The 18,597-nt window shown below is 42.1% G+C and overlaps 1 protein-coding gene across 1 annotated transcript in view; it reads left to right on the plus strand.

The window, feature by feature from the left end:
* The window catches only part of LOC116326939 (retinoic acid receptor beta), a 158,716-nt gene that overhangs the window by 133,786 nt on the left and 6,333 nt on the right, over positions 1–18,597 (plus strand). Inside the window, exons 5-7 of the mRNA XM_031748379.2 lie at positions 1,361–1,537; positions 7,226–7,430; positions 12,675–12,833. Coding sequence (XP_031604239.1) covers positions 1,361–1,537; positions 7,226–7,430; positions 12,675–12,833 — 541 coding nt within the window. The remainder of the gene's footprint in view (positions 1–1,360; positions 1,538–7,225; positions 7,431–12,674; positions 12,834–18,597) is intronic.

Genomic DNA, 18,597 nt, shown 5'->3' on the forward strand with positions numbered 1-18,597 from the left:
ACTGCTGGCCCTGTGCTGGCCCAGAACACTTTCAGCTCTGGCCTCAGATGTCAGTCTAATGTGTACCTTAATCAAGCCATGTAATAACAACATGTGCCGGAACATAATAGTGCAAAAGAAACATGAAGAAACTCTGTTCAGACAGTGAATGGACTGATTCTTATATAGTGTATTTCTACTCTCCTGGATTACTCAAAGTGCGATATACAGTTTATCCAAAACCTAGTGAGTAAACCCTCACTAGGTTTTGGATAAAGTGTACACTCACAAACCTGTCAAACCTCCATTTGAAACATTGGCTACCATAGCAGTATAGTATTGCAACATGGCATTTGGGTCTTCTAACTAAAATAGGAAAATAGGAACACAGACAGCGCCATCTATGCCAGGCCTGGCCCATATCTGGATGACATACGTCTTATCGTGCCAGAAGTCAGCCAGCAGTGCCGGCTTGATATCAGATCCAGGCCAGACCTGTCTGCTATGTGGGTTTGTATATTACACAGTGGATCAAAATCTGATAGTGGACATTATGTGAACAAACATTCTCTGTTATGATGTTTAACAAACACAGATGATCTCTGAGAGACAATCACTTGTTCACATTTTCATCTCAAATATTAAACCTGACTTGACTGCACTTAAGCCCTAAACAGAGTTCTGCTACTGAGCAAGAAAAAATAAAATCATAAAATAATTTAAAGCAAAATAGAAAAACAATCAATCTAGGATTCGTCTTGGCCGATAACTCAAGAAATAATCCGAAAAAAAACATAGCAGAGGTGAAAGTCACAGACTATGTTATGATTTGAAGTTAAATTCCACAAATCAACAATCTGTTTCAATGATTCTCACTTTAACACACTGGTCCCATGAGACATTATCTCCGGATTGCCTTTCCCTCTTACAGTTCCCTTCATTTGCCATTACTTTTCTTTCTTTCCTCTCCTGAATCACTTTTACTTTTTCCTGTTTTTATTGCTCTATGGATTCCAACCATCCTTGCCTCCCTGTCATCCTTGGATAGATTCTGCACCATATAGCTGTATTAATGATATCCTGGCTTCAAACTGCTCTGCACTATCTGTCACTGCTCCAGTGCTGCATCCCATCATTGCCAAAGCATCCCTCTGACACTGTTAGGCTCATTATCGCAGGGCCTAGCCATCAGGCTCAGTACAGCATATTCACAACAACAATCTTTGTGTTTTTGAGAGCTTGGGTTTTATGGGGAATATTTTCTATATGCATGTCTGAGACATGTAGAGCAGAGTGAAGAGATCATTACCAGCAATGACGACAGTAGCTGTCTCTTGGCCTGACACTGCTCTCTGTGTATGCGTATATATATGTGATGCAGAACTCGAGTGCAGACCACCGTGTGAGGCTGGACCTGGGACTGTGGGACAAGTTCAGCGAGCTGGCCACTAAGTGCATTATCAAGATTGTGGAGTTTGCCAAACGAGTGCCTGGCTTCACGGGGCTGACCATTGCAGACCAGATCACACTACTCAAAGCTGCCTGTCTCGACATTCTGGTGGGTGCTTTTATTTTGAAGAAGCAATGTTATTTAGTGATTGGACGATGCTTTCTTTTGTAATACTGGCCTCACATTGATGCGTCTTTTGTTAAGGTGGAAAAGACTTGGATACATCTCAGCCAATCATAATTTTCTTGAATCACAATTTTTTAATATACAACGCATTGTTCGATGCCAACAAAGTATAGTCAAGATCAGCTTTATTGTCAATGCTACCATGTCATCTCCTGTCCCACAATGTGCAAAACACATACATAAATTATAAATGGGGAAAAAAGGAGAATAAAAATATGGGATACAAATTCAAAAATATGAATATTGATAAAGAAATATTTATTAAACCCTATTATTATTGCAGTCTATATATAACAATATGATGCATGCTAGGATGATTATACCCTATACACAATACTGCAGTTTCTGTATTAAATCATATACAGAATATAGGCACTGTGTCCCTGTCCAGCGGATACTTCTCATTTCCTAATGTGGAAAATTCTTCTGAATACTTTTGTAGGGCTGAGGCTGCTGAGGCAAGCACTAAACATAGAGCACTGACATTTCCTTTAATGTAGGACAAATTGTGTTCTGGTTTGTGAACCTGAATCATAGCGAGGTGCTTTATATTGTAAGATAAAGAACCTACAATAATACAGAGGAAACCCCAACAAACATCTGCCTTTGAGCAAGTGCTTGGCAACAGTGGGAAGGAAAAACTCCCTGTAAATGCAACCTTGGCAGAGCCAGGCCTAGGCAGGGGGCAGTGATCTGCTGTGACTGGTTGGGGGTGAGGACAGGGAGGAAAAAGAAAAAAAAAACTAGATAGAAGAGACAGGCATTAATAACATGTAATGATTACATGCAGAGAGCTGTATAAACACAATGTGAAAAAAATTGACTGAAGGAGAAATACTCTTTCTTACATGGGAATCCTCCAGCAGCCTACACCTATTGCAGCATAACTGAGGGAGGATTGTATGTCTGTGAAGGTTCTCAGTTATCCAGGGCTAGGTTTCACAATGAGCTCACCCGAAACTCTGGCTGATTAGGACCCACACCCGCTTTCACACCTTGGTGCATGTGATTAGGTAGAGGATCATCAGGGGGTCCTTTGTCCCTCTTTGGGGGAAAACTCCCACAGGGTTTAAATCTGGGACTCCCCACCATTGACCCTTAGAACTGAAGAAGCTTCTCGGATGAGAGGTGAAACGTCTTCAAGCAACTTAAAGAAGTCCAGACGCTTTTCTTTCCAAGCTCCTTAGACTAAGGGAGGATTCAGGGTCACCTGGTCCAGCCCTAACTATATGCTTTAGCAAAAAGGAAAGTTTGAAGCCTAATCTTGAAAGTAGAGATAGTGTCTGTCTCCTGAATCCAAACTGGAAGCTGGTTCCACAGAAGAGGGGCCTGAAAACTGAAGGCTCTGCCTCCCATTCTACTTTTAAATACTCTAGGAACAACAAGTAGGCCTGCAATGTGAGAGCGAAGTGCTCTAATAGGGTGATATGGTACTACAAGGTCATTAAGATAAGATGGGGCCTGATTATTTAAGACAGATTTGAAATTTAATTCTGAAATAACAGAGCCAATGAAGAGAAGATAATATGGTAAAATATATCCTCTCTTTCTCGTCCCTCTTAGTACTCTCCCTGCAGCATTTTAAGATAGCTCAATAATAATGAATTACAGTAGTCCAGCCTGGAAGTAATAAATGCATGAACTAGTTTTTCAGCATCACTCTGAGACAGGATATTTCTAACTTTAGAGATGTTGCACAAGTGGAAGAAAGCAGTCTTACATATTTGTTTAATATGTGCATTGAAGGACAGATTTCTAAGCATCTGTGTTTCTAAGATTTTCAGGGCCGAGTACAATAACCTCAATTTTATCTGAATTTAAAAGCAGAAAATTAGAGGCCATCCAGGTCTTTATGTCCTCAAGACATTCCTGCAGTTTAACTAATTGGTTTGTTATCTGGCTTCATTGATACATAAAGCTGTGTAACATTTGCATAGCAATGAAAAAAATTATGCTATGCCTACTCCAAAAATACTAGTTGTGACACTGAGCCTCTTTAAAGCGAGGTACCTTTTTACTGCTTAAAGAAGGTTTTTGGGTGCCGCAGTAAATCTTGACCTAAATGTTCCTTTAAAATTCCAACCTTATTTTTTCACAGGCCAGTCTATGTTTATATGACCTCTGTAGAACAACAAGGTTCAAACATGCAGTGGAGTAAGATGTGAATTTTGTGGTCCATCTTCTGCACATTGTAATTTAAACAAGGCGGATATCCAGCATCACATTGTTTACGGAGACTACAGGGAGTGCAGAATTATTAGGCAAATGAGTATTTTGTCCACATCATCCTCTTCATGCATGTTGTCTTATTCCAAGCTGTATAGGCTCGAAAGCCTACTACCAATTAAGCATATTAGGTGATGTGCATCTCTGTAATGAGAAGGGGTGTGGTCTAATGACATCAACACCCTATATCAGGTGTGCATAATTATTAGGCAACTTCCTTTCCTTTGGCAAAATGGGTCAAAAGAAGGACTTGACAGGCTCAGAAAAGTCAAAAATAGTGAGATATCTTGCAGAGGGATGCAGCAGTCTTAAAATTGCAAAGCTTCTGAAGCGTGATCATCGAACAATCAAGCGTTTCATTCAAAATAAGCGTGTGGAAAAACCAAGGCGCAAAATAACTGCCCATGAACTGAGAAAAGTCAAGCGTGCAGCTGCCAAGATGCCACTTGCCACCAGTTTGGCCATATTTCAGAGCTGCAACATCACTGGAGTGCCCAAAAGCACAAGGTGTGCAATACTCAGAGACATGGCCAAGGTAAGAAAGGCTGAAAGACGACCACCACTGAACAAGACACACAAGCTGAAACGTCAAGACTGGGCCAAGAAATATCTCAAGACTGATTTTTCTAAGGTTTTATGGACTGATGAAATGAGAGTGAGTCTTGATGGGCCAGATGGATGGGCCCGTGGCTGGATTGGTAAAGGGCAGAGAGCTCCAGTCCCACTCAGACGCCAGCAAGGTGGAGGTGGAGTACTGGTTTGGGCTGGTATCATCAAAGATGAGCTTGTGGGGCCTTTTCGGGTTGAGGATGGAGTCAAGCTCAACTCCCAGTCCTACTGCCAGTTTCTGGAAGACACCTTCTTCAAGCAGTGGTACAGGAAGAAGTCTGCATCCTTCAAGAAAAACATGATTTTCATGCAGGACAATGCTCCATCACACGCGTCCAAGTACTCCACAGCGTGGCTGGCAAGAAAGGGTATAAAGAAGAAAAACCAATGACATGGCCTCCTTGTTCACCTGATCTGAACCCCATTGAGAACCTGTGGTCCATCATCAAATGTGAGATTTACAAGGAGGGAAAACAGTACACCTCTCTGAACAGTGTCTGGGAGGCTGTGGTTGCTGCTGCACGCAATGTTGATGGTGAACAGATCAAAACACTGACAGAATCCATGGATGGCAGGCTTTTGAGTGTCCTTGCATAGAAAGGTGGCTATATTGGTCGCTGATTTGTTTTTGTTTTGTTTTTGAATGTCAGAAATGTATATTTGTGAATGTGGAGATGTTATATTGGTTTCACTGGTAAAATAAATAATTGAAATGGGTATATATTTGTTTTTGTTAAGTTGCCTAATAATTATGCACAGTAATAGTCACCTGCACACACAGATATCCCCTAAAATAGCTAAAACTAAAACAAACTAAAAACTACTTCCAAAACATTCAGCTTTGATATTAATGAGTTTTTTGGGTTCATTGAGAACATGGTTGTTGTTCAATAATAAAATTATTCCTCAAAAATACAACTTGCCTAATAATTCTGCACTCCCTGTAGTGTAAGGTTGTTCCAGTTCTCAGTGCTCCGCTCTTCTCTTTCCTAAGCCTTATCGAGTCTCCTACCCATCATAGTTTGGGTAAGAGGTTAGGAAAGATAGGAGGTGTTTTTGGAGCAAAGATCAATTCCAGCTGTGTCTGGAACCTGTCAATCAAAGAGGTCAAACATCTTCCACCAGGATCTATTAGGATGAGTTATCAGAAAATTCGCCCTGCTCAGACTTTTGAAGGGAGAAACTATCCATTTTTCTTTTTTTATTTCTATTTGTAAAATAAATATGTTTGTCAATTATGTAAACAACAAATTTCCCACGCGTGGGACTAATAAAGGTTATCTTATCTTATCTTAAGTTAGCAATTTCATCATGAGTCTGCAGTGACTGATTTGCTTTTAGCCTCAGGTGGCCAGTCGACAAACTGCACTTCAGCGCTGCCTTCATTTTTCTCTATGGAGGTTTCCATTTAGATACAAGTGTAAACAAACTTAAAAGACAAACCAGCCACTGGAACCTGAGAGCAGCAGGCTGGCACGCTGTCACGTGACTCAGCCAAGTGAGAGCAACAATGTGTGACCAGTAAATATCTTAACTGATACAAATACATCTGCTATAGTCTTCATTAACCACTAATAAACCCAACTAACATTATAGTATAAACATAAAAGCGGTAAACTAAACTAAGAATGTAAAATCCACCATTGATGTAGTTGCAACAGAGCTAAATCACACAGGATTTCAGGACTTGTTGGTCGCTACCACATTATTTATTATTTTTATATGTATTTATTAACAGGTTAGTTTTGGGGCTATTGCTGTAGTTGAGTTTGAGACTTTGTACTGGCCTGTCGTACTTGTCAGGTGTGACAAAGCAGTGTAATGAACTCACAGGGACACACGTGAGGTGAGAAGTTGAAGGCCGACCATGATGAGTTTCTGGCTCTGACTCAACCATCAACATCCGCTCACCCGCACGTTTTTATGGTGAAGGGCGTAGATATTATGCACAAGGGCTGGGTGAGGGAGTGTCAGAAGAAAGATCAAACACTTTGTGGGTAGATGTGTGTATGTGTGTGTCTAAGCGCAGGCCTGGCCAGCCGGTGCGAGTCACCGCCAGTAGCCATGTTTTATTCTTTTTCATGTTGCAGACATGCCTGCCACTCACTGTCAGAGTCAACCCACTCAAATAGCTTCAAAGGCTACTGTAAGCTTCACATCCACCATCAGTTGCTTCATTAGGTGAACACACACACACACACACACACGCACACAAACGTGCAGTGAAACAGGGAGATCCAAAGGTTACTCTCTTTGGGTCTTTGGAAGGTCATTGTTTTTCTTGTGTATTGTGTCTGCTGGTTTATGTAAAATGTGTTAGACCTCATAGAGTCAGCTGGCTTCTATTAAAATCTATACAAACAGAGCAACATGTCAAGGTAAATAGTGATCTGTACATAAGAACAGCAACCAGTGTTGCATGTATTAGGTAGATGAATGTGCATTCAGATACACAGAGCAACTATAACATTCAACTTTAAGTGTCTTTAGGATCTGGTCTGCATTTAGCCCTCTCTATGGTCTCTACTTACTGCAAGGAGAAACATTTCTCACTGGTATTAAACTACACTACACTGCACTCCACTACAGTTTAAGACAAATTGTGATATAAAGCTAATCTCGTGGAGTCTCAGAATAAAGATATAGTCTGAATGTGAGCAGAATAGGTCCCCTTTTTTTCATAAAAAAAACTGCCAGCTGTGTATCGCTCACAGTTTCCTTTCACTAAAATAATGCTGATTGATCATCTTTCTGCCTTATTTGCTTCTCTGTCAGATCCTGCGCATCTGTACAAGATACACTCCTGACCAGGACACCATGACCTTTTCAGATGGGCTGACCCTCAACCGGACGCAGATGCACAATGCTGGCTTCGGCCCGCTTACTGACTTGGTGTTCACTTTTGCCAACCAGCTCCTGCCCATTGAAATGGATGACACAGAAACAGGCCTCCTCAGCGCTATCTGTCTCATCTCTGGAGGTGGGAGAATCAGGACAGAGCATGAGGCGTTTAGTGAGAATGGGAACTGTTGGTGTTGATTAGTGTTGGTACCAAAGAATGACGAGAAAGTGACAACGTAAGAGTGTACCTCGGAAAAATAAGGACATGAGGACACAAATTTTGAGCAGACCTCATCACATTTCTGTTGTTCCTCAGAGGGATTGTATGATTACACCTGCTCGTGCTTGCTCAAAAGAAGGAATTACCCACAAATGTTATCTAAGCAATCAGATCTTGGCTGTAGTCACACCTATACTTAGATCGTTTTAGTGAAGAACCACCGCGTGGTGATCAGAGAGTGGATCCAGATGCAGGGCTCAAACAGGCTTGAACTCAAATCACAGCTTTATTTGGTAAATACAGATACAACTGAGCACATGAAGCTAAGTGAAACATTAAAGGCTGCCAGACCAACAGGACCACACATAACATGCAAGAAGACATGTCAAAGAAGGCAAGGCAAGGCAAGTTTATTTATATAGCACAATTCAACAACAAGGTGATTCAAAGTGCTTTACAGAGACATTAAAAACAAAAACAAATAAAAAGCATGATTTAAATTTGATTAAAACAAGCAAACAAACAAACAAACAAACAAACAAACAAAACAGTATATAAAATCAGAACAGTAGATAAAATCAGTAGTTAAAAAGTAGGTTTTGAAATTTAAACTTAAGTGTGGATTTGGTGCTTTATTCAAATGCAGCTGAGAATAGGTGAGTCTTCAACCTGGATTTAAATAAACTGAGTGTTTCAGCTGATCTGAGGCTTTCTGGGAGTTTGTTCCAGATATAAGGAGCATAAAAGCTGAATGCAGCTTCTCCGTGTCTGGTTCTGACTCTGGGGACTGATAACAGACCGGATCCAGATGACCTGAGGGATCTGGAAGGTTCATACTGGATCAGGAGGTCACTGATGTATTTCGGTCCTAAACCATTCAGAGCTTTATAGACCAGCATCAGAACTTGAAAGTCTATCCTCTGCCGGACAGGCAGCCAGTGTAAAGACCTCAGAGCTGGACTGATGTGGTCCACTTTTTGGTCTTAGTGAGGACTCTAGCAGCAGAGTTCTGAATGAGCTGTAGTTGTCTGACTGATTTTTAGGTAGACCTGTAAAGATGCTGTTACAGTAATCAAGCCTACTAAAGATGAATGCATGGACTAGTTTTTCCAGGTCCTGTTGAGACATCAGATCTTTTATCCTTGAAATATTCTTGAGGTGATAGTAAGCTGATTTTGTTATTGTCTTAATGTGTTTTTCTAAGTTTAGGTCTGCATCCATCACTACACCCAAATTTCTCGCCTGGTTTGTGGTTTTTAGGTGTATAGATTGAAGTTCTCTGGTGACCTGTAATCGTTTTTCTTTTGCACCAAAGACTATTACCTCAGTTTTATTTTTGTTTAGCTGGAGAAAATTGTGGCACAACCAGTCATTAATTTCCTCAATGCATTTACGAAGAGCCTGTACAGGGCCTCGGTCTCCTGGTGACATTGTGATATATATTTGTGTGTCATCTGCGTAGCTATGATAGTTTATTTTGTTGTTCTTTATAATCTGTGCCAGTGGGAGCATGTAAATGTTGAACAGAAGGGGTCCCAAGATGGAGCCTTGGGGAACTCCGCATGTGATACTTGTCTGCTCAGATGTGAAGTTACCTATTGATACAAAGTATTTCCTGTTTTCTAAGTATGTTTTGAACCAGTTTAGTACAGTTCCTGAAAGACCTGCCCAGTTGTCCAGTCGTTTGAGTAATATGTTGTGGTCAACTGTATCAAATGCTGCACTGAGATCCAGTAAAACTAAGACTGACATTGTTCCACTGTCTGTGTTCAGACATATGTCATTAAACACTTTGGTCAGAGCAGTTTCAGTGCTGTGGTTCTGTCTAAAACCTGACTGGAAGGCATCATAGCAGTTATTCTGTTTTAAGAAGTAATTGAGCTGTTGAGAAACTGCTTTTTCAATAATCTTACTTAAAATGGGAGATTTGAGATCGGCCTGTAGTTATTCATTTGTGTCTTGTCAAGATTGTCCTTTTCAGTATAGGTTTAATTACAGCAGTTTTTAGTGATTCTGGAAACACACCTGATATTAAAGAAAAGTTGACGATCTGTAACAGGTCTGACTCCAAAGTCTTTGTGACCTTTTGAAAAAACTTGTTGGCAGGACATCTAAACAGCAAGAGGAGGAGTTCAGCTGACCTAAGATGTCCTCCAGGTCTTTGCTGTTAATAGGGTGAAACTGTTTGATGGTGTTTAAACAGTTTTTCGGTGGACACAGTACATTTCCTGGATCTGCTGTTGATGTATTAATTGCTTGTCTAATCTTTTGGATTTTTTCTGTGAAGAATTTGGCAAAGTCATTGCAGGCCATGGTCGAATGAAGTTCAGCTGCCACTGACACAGGAGGGTTTGTTAGCCTGTCAACTGTAGAAAATAAGACCCGAGCGTTATGACTGTTTTTGGTGATGATGTCAGAGAAGTAGGACCTCCTTGCACTCCTCAGTTGTAAATTATAATTGTGAAGTTTCTCTTTATAGATGTCATAATGAACCTGGAGGTTTGTTTTTCTCCATCTGCGCTCAGCTTTCCTACACTCTCTTTTTTCATTTTTCACCAGAGAACAGACGATCTATACACAGGAGAGCAGAGTGGACACACTTGGGAGTCCAGCTGACCACTGCCTACATGCGGTTCAGCATTAGCAGATTTACTTATTGGCACATTTCTCCAAATTATTTGAGGAAAATTCGCCCAATCATGGATTTTTTCATAGACCATATCTATAATATTCACTAATTATTTTCATTTTATTTTCGTGACTAAATACATTTTTTATGATTAAAAAAGTGTGTTTCTCTGCATGGCGGAACGACATCTGCAGACACGGAAGCGGGCGCTTGTGGTCCCTGAGCCCCGTGAATACAGGGGGGCGACTGTACAGCTGAAAGGGATCTAATGAGACAGGGGAAGCAAAACTGAACATCACGCACACGGGACAAGTAATTTAACAAAATAAAACAGGAACTAGCATGTACACACCGAGATCCAGACTGAGATACGGCAACGTGACTGACCAAGAACACAAAAGGATAAAACACAGAGAAATGATCACGGGAACAGGAAGGGGAATACACAGGGGTCACTATTTAAGGTTCATTAACTAAATAACCAAGGAGACAGAGATGGAGAGACCAGACAGGCACGGGGACGTGGCCAGACAGAAAAGACAGCAAAACACAGAAACACAACTGACTTCCACATGAGATGAAGACAAGATGGGACAGACTGGGCTTGAAAAGAGAACTAACATAAAGAAAACAAGAACCGAGCGCTAGAAATATATTATGAACACAGAAGCCTCAGAGACATCATAGGTGACAATATGGTGTCAGATTAATCGTGTGAACCCTTGGGTCCCGTTTACCTTCGGGTTGGGAGCCACTGGAAAGCTTCTCATGAAAGACTTACATCAACCTAAGACATAAAGATCAAAGTAAATGCTGTTTGCAGCCTGATTGCATCATAGTCTAAAGATATACACTAAACACTTTATGGTGAAATGTTGGAGTACATGAAGAAAATCATTCAGTCCACATTTAAACTCTGCTTGACTGTTATTCGTTCAGCACAGTTAGCCCTCATTGCTAAATATCAAGTGTAGTCTGAAAGTCAGCCACAGGTTTCTTTGAGTAAGGCAGCAACGATCAGACTGTCAAACACATGAAGGAAATTACAGAGTAATAATGTTTCATTTACTGTATGTCCACCAAAAATCATGCTTCAGTTGTCTGAATCACTCCCACCTGCCATTGTTTTCATCAGCACTCAGATTTCATCACTGCTGGGTTTTCATTCAGAGCTCTATATGTATATACTCAACCCACAAGGTCTTGCTACATATTACAGGCTCTTGCATAACCCATGAAAGGCACAAGACACCTCTGATTGCATTTGTAATCACATACCTTGACTACAGTTTCCCCAGGTCTAGATCTGAGTGTAAACGCTGCCACCTTATGACTTGTTTGTGAAGTACACATTACACCATCAGGCCATCAACAGCCATTCACCTGCACATTTTTATTTACATACCACATGATCTCATCTTGTTTGCTTGCTAATGTTTCAAGTTAACTCTAAATATTTAAAATGAGTTCCATCACATTACTCCAAACACACAGAACCAAACAGCAACAAAGTATCAACTGAAATCACTTTTGTTCAAACTAACAAACCTATTATAAACGATAGGTTAAAGGTTCCTTGGTGAGCTGCACTGGAGGTCCAGTAGTATTGTTAACTTACAGTGTCAACAGAATACTGGACATGTTATATTTTAGTTTTTTCTCTTTAATGAATTTGCAAGAATTTCAACAAAGTGAACAAACAAACAGTTTGTTTGTTCACTTTGTTATTATGGGATTTTGAGGTGGAAATTAATTTAACCTATTTTGAAATAAGGCTGTAACATGACAAGAGGTGGAACAGGTGAAGCTCTCTGAATACTTTCCAGATGCACTGTATCAACCAAACAAACAGCAACAACAACAAAATATTATTATTGTTGAGTCAAATAAGTATTTGAACCCTCAAACAAAATATGATTTAGTACTTGGTGAGACATTTCTTGTAGCTGTTCACCAGGTTTGCACTCATCTCAGGAGTGAGGAGTCGGTGAACTCTAAATCCTTTCTTGGCTGCCACTGGGCAACTTGAAGCTTCAATGACCAACACAGATTTTCTATAGGATTGAGGTCTAGAGACGGGTTAGATTATTATTATTTCCCCCACTGTATACGAGTGGAGGTAGGTGCACACATATGGACTACATCATATGCAGATGGTGCAATCTGAAAGACAGGAGACTGCAAGGTGATATGAGGAGAGAAGGTAGCAAGGCAGCATCGAACAGTAGTCTGTAGGATAACTTTGGATGTCCAGAAAAGGACATAAGTGAGAGCAGATGCTGAGTTGTTCTCTTTTATATTAAAGGGTTTTTTTAACCTCGCAATTTAAAGTGCACTGAGATCATTGCTGCCATTGAAAGACAACACTGAACCAGACTGAACAGCTCTGTTTGCAATGTTTTTCTTCTATATCAAACTAAGCTTCATCACATATAATAGCCTCAGTCTTGTCTGTATCATATAAAACCAAGATATGAATTTGTCCTGATTGAGCCTCAAGTCTGACGTGTTTTGTGCATCTGTCTGTGTATCAGATCGTCAGGATCTCGAGGAGCCCTCTAAAGTGGACCAGCTGCAGGAGCCACTGCTTGAAGCTCTCAAGATCTATGTAAGAAAGCGTCGGCCAAGTAAACCACACATGTTCCCCAAAACCCTGATGAAGATCACAGACCTGCGCAGTATCAGTGCTAAAGGTAGGATGGACATTAACGTAGCATGCCATGATGATTCATCTTACAATCAGCAAGGTGATGGTTTTTTAAAGATCAGTGCCGTGTGGTGACAGCTACAGGAAGGCATTATTAGCACCACTGTAGTTAAATAAATAACTACTATATCACCAAAGATCATTTATTATTAGCTGAAAATGACAAATGGTTTTAAATAAAACACCTCAGGACACATAAAAGTAAAAAGAATTATTCTGCAGAAGAATGTTCTCCATATTACTGCTGCACATGTTTAAGGTTGAGCTCATTTACTTTCATATAAATTTATCTGAATATAAAGTATTTGCTGAATAATTCATATGCTGTTTAATGTCCAGCCTACATCTTATGTATATTAAAATATAATAATAATAAAACAAATTCAGCTGAATTAAAAGGCTTGAGCCAACATGGTTAACTGTCCAAAGGTTATTAACTGATTGTTTACTTTCCATCTCTTCTACATCACGTATATTGGCTAAGGTGGTTCAGGCTTTGTTGTTTTGGAGAGAATGATGATTAAAGCTGGGTGGAGGTGCTGTTACATGACACAGCTTTGGTAGTAGCACTTGGGACAGTTTTGAAATCCTTTAGTGGAAGGTTATAAAGATATATACAGCTTACAGTCGGGGAAATAATTTGATCCCATGCTGATTTTTCTAAAAGACTGACGTCTGGACACTCCAGACCTCCAAATAATTATTTCTCCCACTGTGCAAGAGTGGAGGAATGTGCACACATGTGATGCATCAGATAGTTGTCTACAGGATCACGTTGGACATCGAAGAGGAAGCAGAGGATTGTCTAATATTGTGATGTCTTTATCTTTCAGTATAAACTGCACTGAGATGAGCTTTTGTGAATTGCTGCCATTTAATAATAAAATTGAACTGAATTAAACATGATAATGAAATGCTGCAAATAACTATATTTTAGGAAATTGTAAACATGCTGACATAGAAAGATGTTTGTGAACATCTTTTTATTCTGCATATACTCGACAAAAATAACAGATTTCTTCTATATTGGCTTTTCTTCCTGTTAAATCCAGAATCTAATTTAAAATCCTTCTCCTCAACAATCTGGCCCCATATTATAATCCTCATAGTACCATATCGTCCCAATAGAGCACTTTATTCTCTTCTGCTGGCTTACTTGTAGATTATAGGGTCTTTAAAGGAAAAATTTGAAGCTGATCCTTCAGCTGTCAGGCCCCTCTTCTGTGGAACAGCTCCCAGTTTGGATTCAGGAGACAGACACCCTCTCTATTTTTAAGATTTAAAACTTTCCTTTTTGGTAAAGCATATAGTTAGGGCTGATCAGGTGCCCACGAATCCTCCCTTAGTTATGCTGTAGTATGCTTATGCTGCTAGTGGCCTGCCATGATGCACTGAGTGTTTCTTCTTCACTCACCCTTTTTACTCACTATGTGGGTCTGCCCCGGGGCCTCCTCCTGGTGGGACATGCCCAGAACACCTCACCCAAGAGGCATCCTTGTCAGATGCCTGAACCACCTCAACTGGCTCCTTTCAATGTGGAGGAGCAGCGGCTCTGCTCTGAGCCCCTCCCAAATGGCCGAACTTCTCACCCTATCTGTAAGAGAGAGGCCAGCCACTCTTCGGAGGAAGCTCATTTCCGCCGCTTGTGTCCGCGATCTCGTTCTTTGGGTCACTACCCACAGCTCGTGACCATAGGTGAGGGTAGGGCCGTAGATCGACCGGTAAATTGAGAGCTTCTCTTTCACACTCAGCTCTCTCTTCACCACAACAGACCGGTACAGCGTCAGATCACTGCAGCCGAAGCAAGTCTCTGTCGGATCTGCTCCTTCTTTAGTTTTTAGCACATCAATTTGTTTGTCTCACCCATTCATGCAGACTTTTAGGAGTAATCCTGTTTTGTCTGAGGCTGAATCTCAGGTGGTTCCTGTAATCAGCCATCTTGCGTGCTGTTTGTTCATACAGCCCTGTGCGTTAAGACTCGCGGTGGTGGCTTGTGTGTCGACATCAACTTGGAATAGTGCAAGAACTCTGTGCTAGTTTCTAACTACTGCTCATCACTGGTAGAGTTTAGATGCAGACCTTTTTATCTAACTCAGGAATTAACTACTGTGCTCGTTACAGCAACGTACATCCCACCCAGTGCTAATGCTAAAGAGGAGCTCTGCAAGCTGTACAGGGCGATCAGCGAGCTGCAGAACTCACACTCCGATGGACTGTTTATTATCGCTGGAGATTTCAACCACGCTAATCTCAAGTCAGTGCTTCCGAAATTCCATCAAAACGTAGACTTTGCGATGAGAGGGAAAAATGTGCTGGATCTTGTTTAGACAAACATTCCCAGCACGTACAGAGCAAAGCCCTGCCCCCACCTCACACACTCAGGCCACTTGTCTGTTATGCTAATTCCAGTATACAGACCGCTCATCAGACCCTGCAAACTGAGACAGGTGAGAGCCTGGCCTGCATGAGTTCTCTCTCCTCTCTCCTGACTGTTTTGAGCACACTGACTGGCACATGTTCAGGAAGGCTGCAACAAATGGCGACCACACCAACTTGGAGGAGTACACATCATCTGTGACCAGCTACATCAGCAAGTGCATCAATGATGTGACTCCAAGACTATCATAATACGCTCCAACCAGAAACCGTGGATGACTGCAGAAGTGCATGAGCAGCTAAAGACTCAAGACTCCACCTTCAGAGCAGGCGACAAGGTGGCGTTGGGAACAGTGAGGGCCAAACTGTCTCGAGCTATCAGAGTGCGTGCATGGCAGAAGAATCTACAGCCACTTCCAGGACAGCGGTGACATGCGCCACATGTGGCAAGGCATCCAGGCTATCACCAACTACAGGAAGACAACACCTGCCTGCGATGGTGACGCCTCCCTACCAGATGCGCTGAACAACTTCTATGCACGCTTTGACGCTCAGAATAATGTGTTGGTAAGGAAGTCCACCCCCCGCTGACCTCTGCTGATGTGAGGAAACTCTTCGCACAGTTAGCCCACGGAAAGCTGCTGGTCCAGATAACATCCCTGGGAGAGTGCTCAGAGAATGTGCAGACCAGCTGACAGCTGTCCTCACGGACATCTTCAACCTCTCCCTGAGCACTGCTGTCGTCCCAACGTGCCTCAAGGCCACCACCATCGTTCCTGTGCCAAAGAAGTCCCCAGTGTCCTGCCTCAGTGACTAACGACCCGTTGCACTCATGCCCATCATGATGAAGTGCTTGGAGAGGCTCATCATGAGGCACATTAAGACCCTGGTGCCACCCACACTGGACCCACTGCAGTTCGCCTCTCGCCCAACCGATCAACTGATGACGCCATTGCCACCACCCTGCATCTCGCCTTCACCCACCTGGACAATAAGGACACACATGTACGAATGTTGTTCATAGACTTCATTTCAGCATTCAACACAATCATTCCTCAGCACCTGATTGGAAAACTGAGCCTGTTGAGCCTGAGCGCCTCCCTCTGTAACTGGACTTTCTGATGGAGAGGCCTCAGACAGTCCAGATCAGCAACAGCATCTCCAACACCACCACACTGAGCACTGGAGTCCCTCAGGGCTGTGTGCTCAGCCCACTGCTGTTTACTCTGCTGACTCACGACTGTGCAGCAATGCACAGTTTGAACCACATCATCAAGTTTGCCGATGACACGATCTCATCAGCAAGAACGACAAGTCAGCATACAGAGAGGAGGTGCAACAGCTAACGGACTGGTGTAGAGTCAACAACCTGTCTCTGAATGTGGACAAAACAAAAGAGATGATTGTTGACTTGAGGAGAGAACGGAGAGATCACTGTGCACTTAACATCAATGGATCCTCTGTGGAGGCCGTTAAGAGCACCAAATTCCTTGGTGTCCACCTGGCAGAGAACCTCTCCTGGTCCCTCAAAACCAGCTCCATAACTAAGAAGGCACAACAGCGTCTCTACTTCCTGAAGCTGAGAAAAGCCCATCCCCCTCCATCCATTCTCACCACCTTCTACAGAGGGACTATCGAGAGTGTTCCGAGTAGCTGCCTCTCTGTCTGGTACGGAAACTGCACCGTATCGGATCGCAATACCCTACAAGCCACCAGAGTTGTAGATGACCCCACCCCTCACACACACTCTTCACCCTGCTGCCTTCTGGAAAGAGCTACCGGAGCATCCGGGCCCTCACTGCCAGACTGTGGAACAGTTTCTTCCCCCAGGCCGTCAGACTCCTGAACACTCAGTGACTGGACACACACACACACACACACGCAATTTTTGCACATCACACTCTACGTAGACCTGTGTTTGTCTGTTGTATGTCATATGTAGCACCAGGGTCTCGGAGGAACGTTGTCTCTTTTCACCACTGCACATGGTTGAAATGACAATAAAGCCACTTGACTTCACTTGGATTCCCAGAAAGCTGAAAAGTCCACCAAACACATTCAAGCTTTGAGGCAGGGTGCACGGCTGACGGAAAAACATAACTGACTGAGCCCACAGCTGAAAACCTGTGTTTATCATACTAAACATGTCTGTATATGATGTTCACTGGAGTCATAGCTTGCTGTCTTTTTGCCAATATTTTTCTCTCCTTGTTTGTAAAGCAGAATCAAAATTCATGAATCATAAATAAAAAGCAGGTTTGTTTGGAGTTGTGCAGGCTTGTCTGTGTCTTTCTTTCACAGAACAGCATTGTCAAGACAGGGATAGCCAAACTGGTCAGCAGGTGTCACTGTTAAGATGGGTTTCGATGAATTCCAGCACAAATAATTTCAATGTTTCAGCCTCTCTTTGCCCATCACAAGGGATTTGTGACTCTTGCTAAAAAAGAAAAATGTTCACAAACAACCAAATTGTTCATTCATCCAGTGCATCTTCAAGCTTTTTAATAGATATGTTTAGGCCTTTCCTAAAGTCTTCAAAAGGAAAAGACAAAACGCCAGTATTGACCCCTCAATGAGGTGAAGTAGTCCTACAGCACGTTTCCAACTCTGTGCTTGACTGTGGGGATGCTGTTCTTTCTGTATTTGTACAGCGGGTCAAGTTGATGGCAGAGAGCTTGACTGTGGTTTCATCTGACTGGAAGCCTTCTCTGAATCATTTAGATGTTCAATGTGTCTTCTTGAGCAGGGGGAGCTTGCACACACTGCAAGAGTTAAATCTGTTATCAAAAGTGTTGTTGGTGACTGTGGTTCCAACTGCCTTCAGATGATTAACAAGCTCCAACTGTGTAGTTTTGGGCTAATCCACCACCTTTCTCATGATCATCCTCTCCCCATGAAGTGAGATCCTGCATGGAGCTCCAGACCAACAGCATTTTGTATTTCTGCTATTTCTATTTTAATCAGGAATTGTGGGAATGGGACACTTAATACTGACATTTTTAATGTGTCGAGCTTCTGAAGTGCTGATATTTCGAAACACTGTGTCACGTGACCATGGCAAAGTAAGGTTTTGGTGCATTGTCACCCCTGGCTTAGTGCACAAGCATTTACTGTCAACAGTCACCTTTTCACCGAGCTTAGTGATTGTTTTGTAGCTTATTCTAACTTTGTGCAGGTTTACTTGTCCCTGACATCCTATGACAGCTCCTTGGTTTCCCCATGGTGGCAGAGCGGTTGGAATGGAAGACACTAATTCAATGGATAGGTGTGCTTTATACACAAAACGAGTAGACATCAGGAGTAATCTGTAACTGTCTGATTGATTGATTGATTGATGCCATAAAATTGGGGCATACCGCCAATCTTGGTTTCTA

This window comes from Oreochromis aureus, linkage group 22 (genome assembly GCF_013358895.1).
Source record: "Oreochromis aureus strain Israel breed Guangdong linkage group 22, ZZ_aureus, whole genome shotgun sequence".
Classification (NCBI taxonomy): Eukaryota; Metazoa; Chordata; class Actinopteri; order Cichliformes; family Cichlidae; genus Oreochromis; species Oreochromis aureus.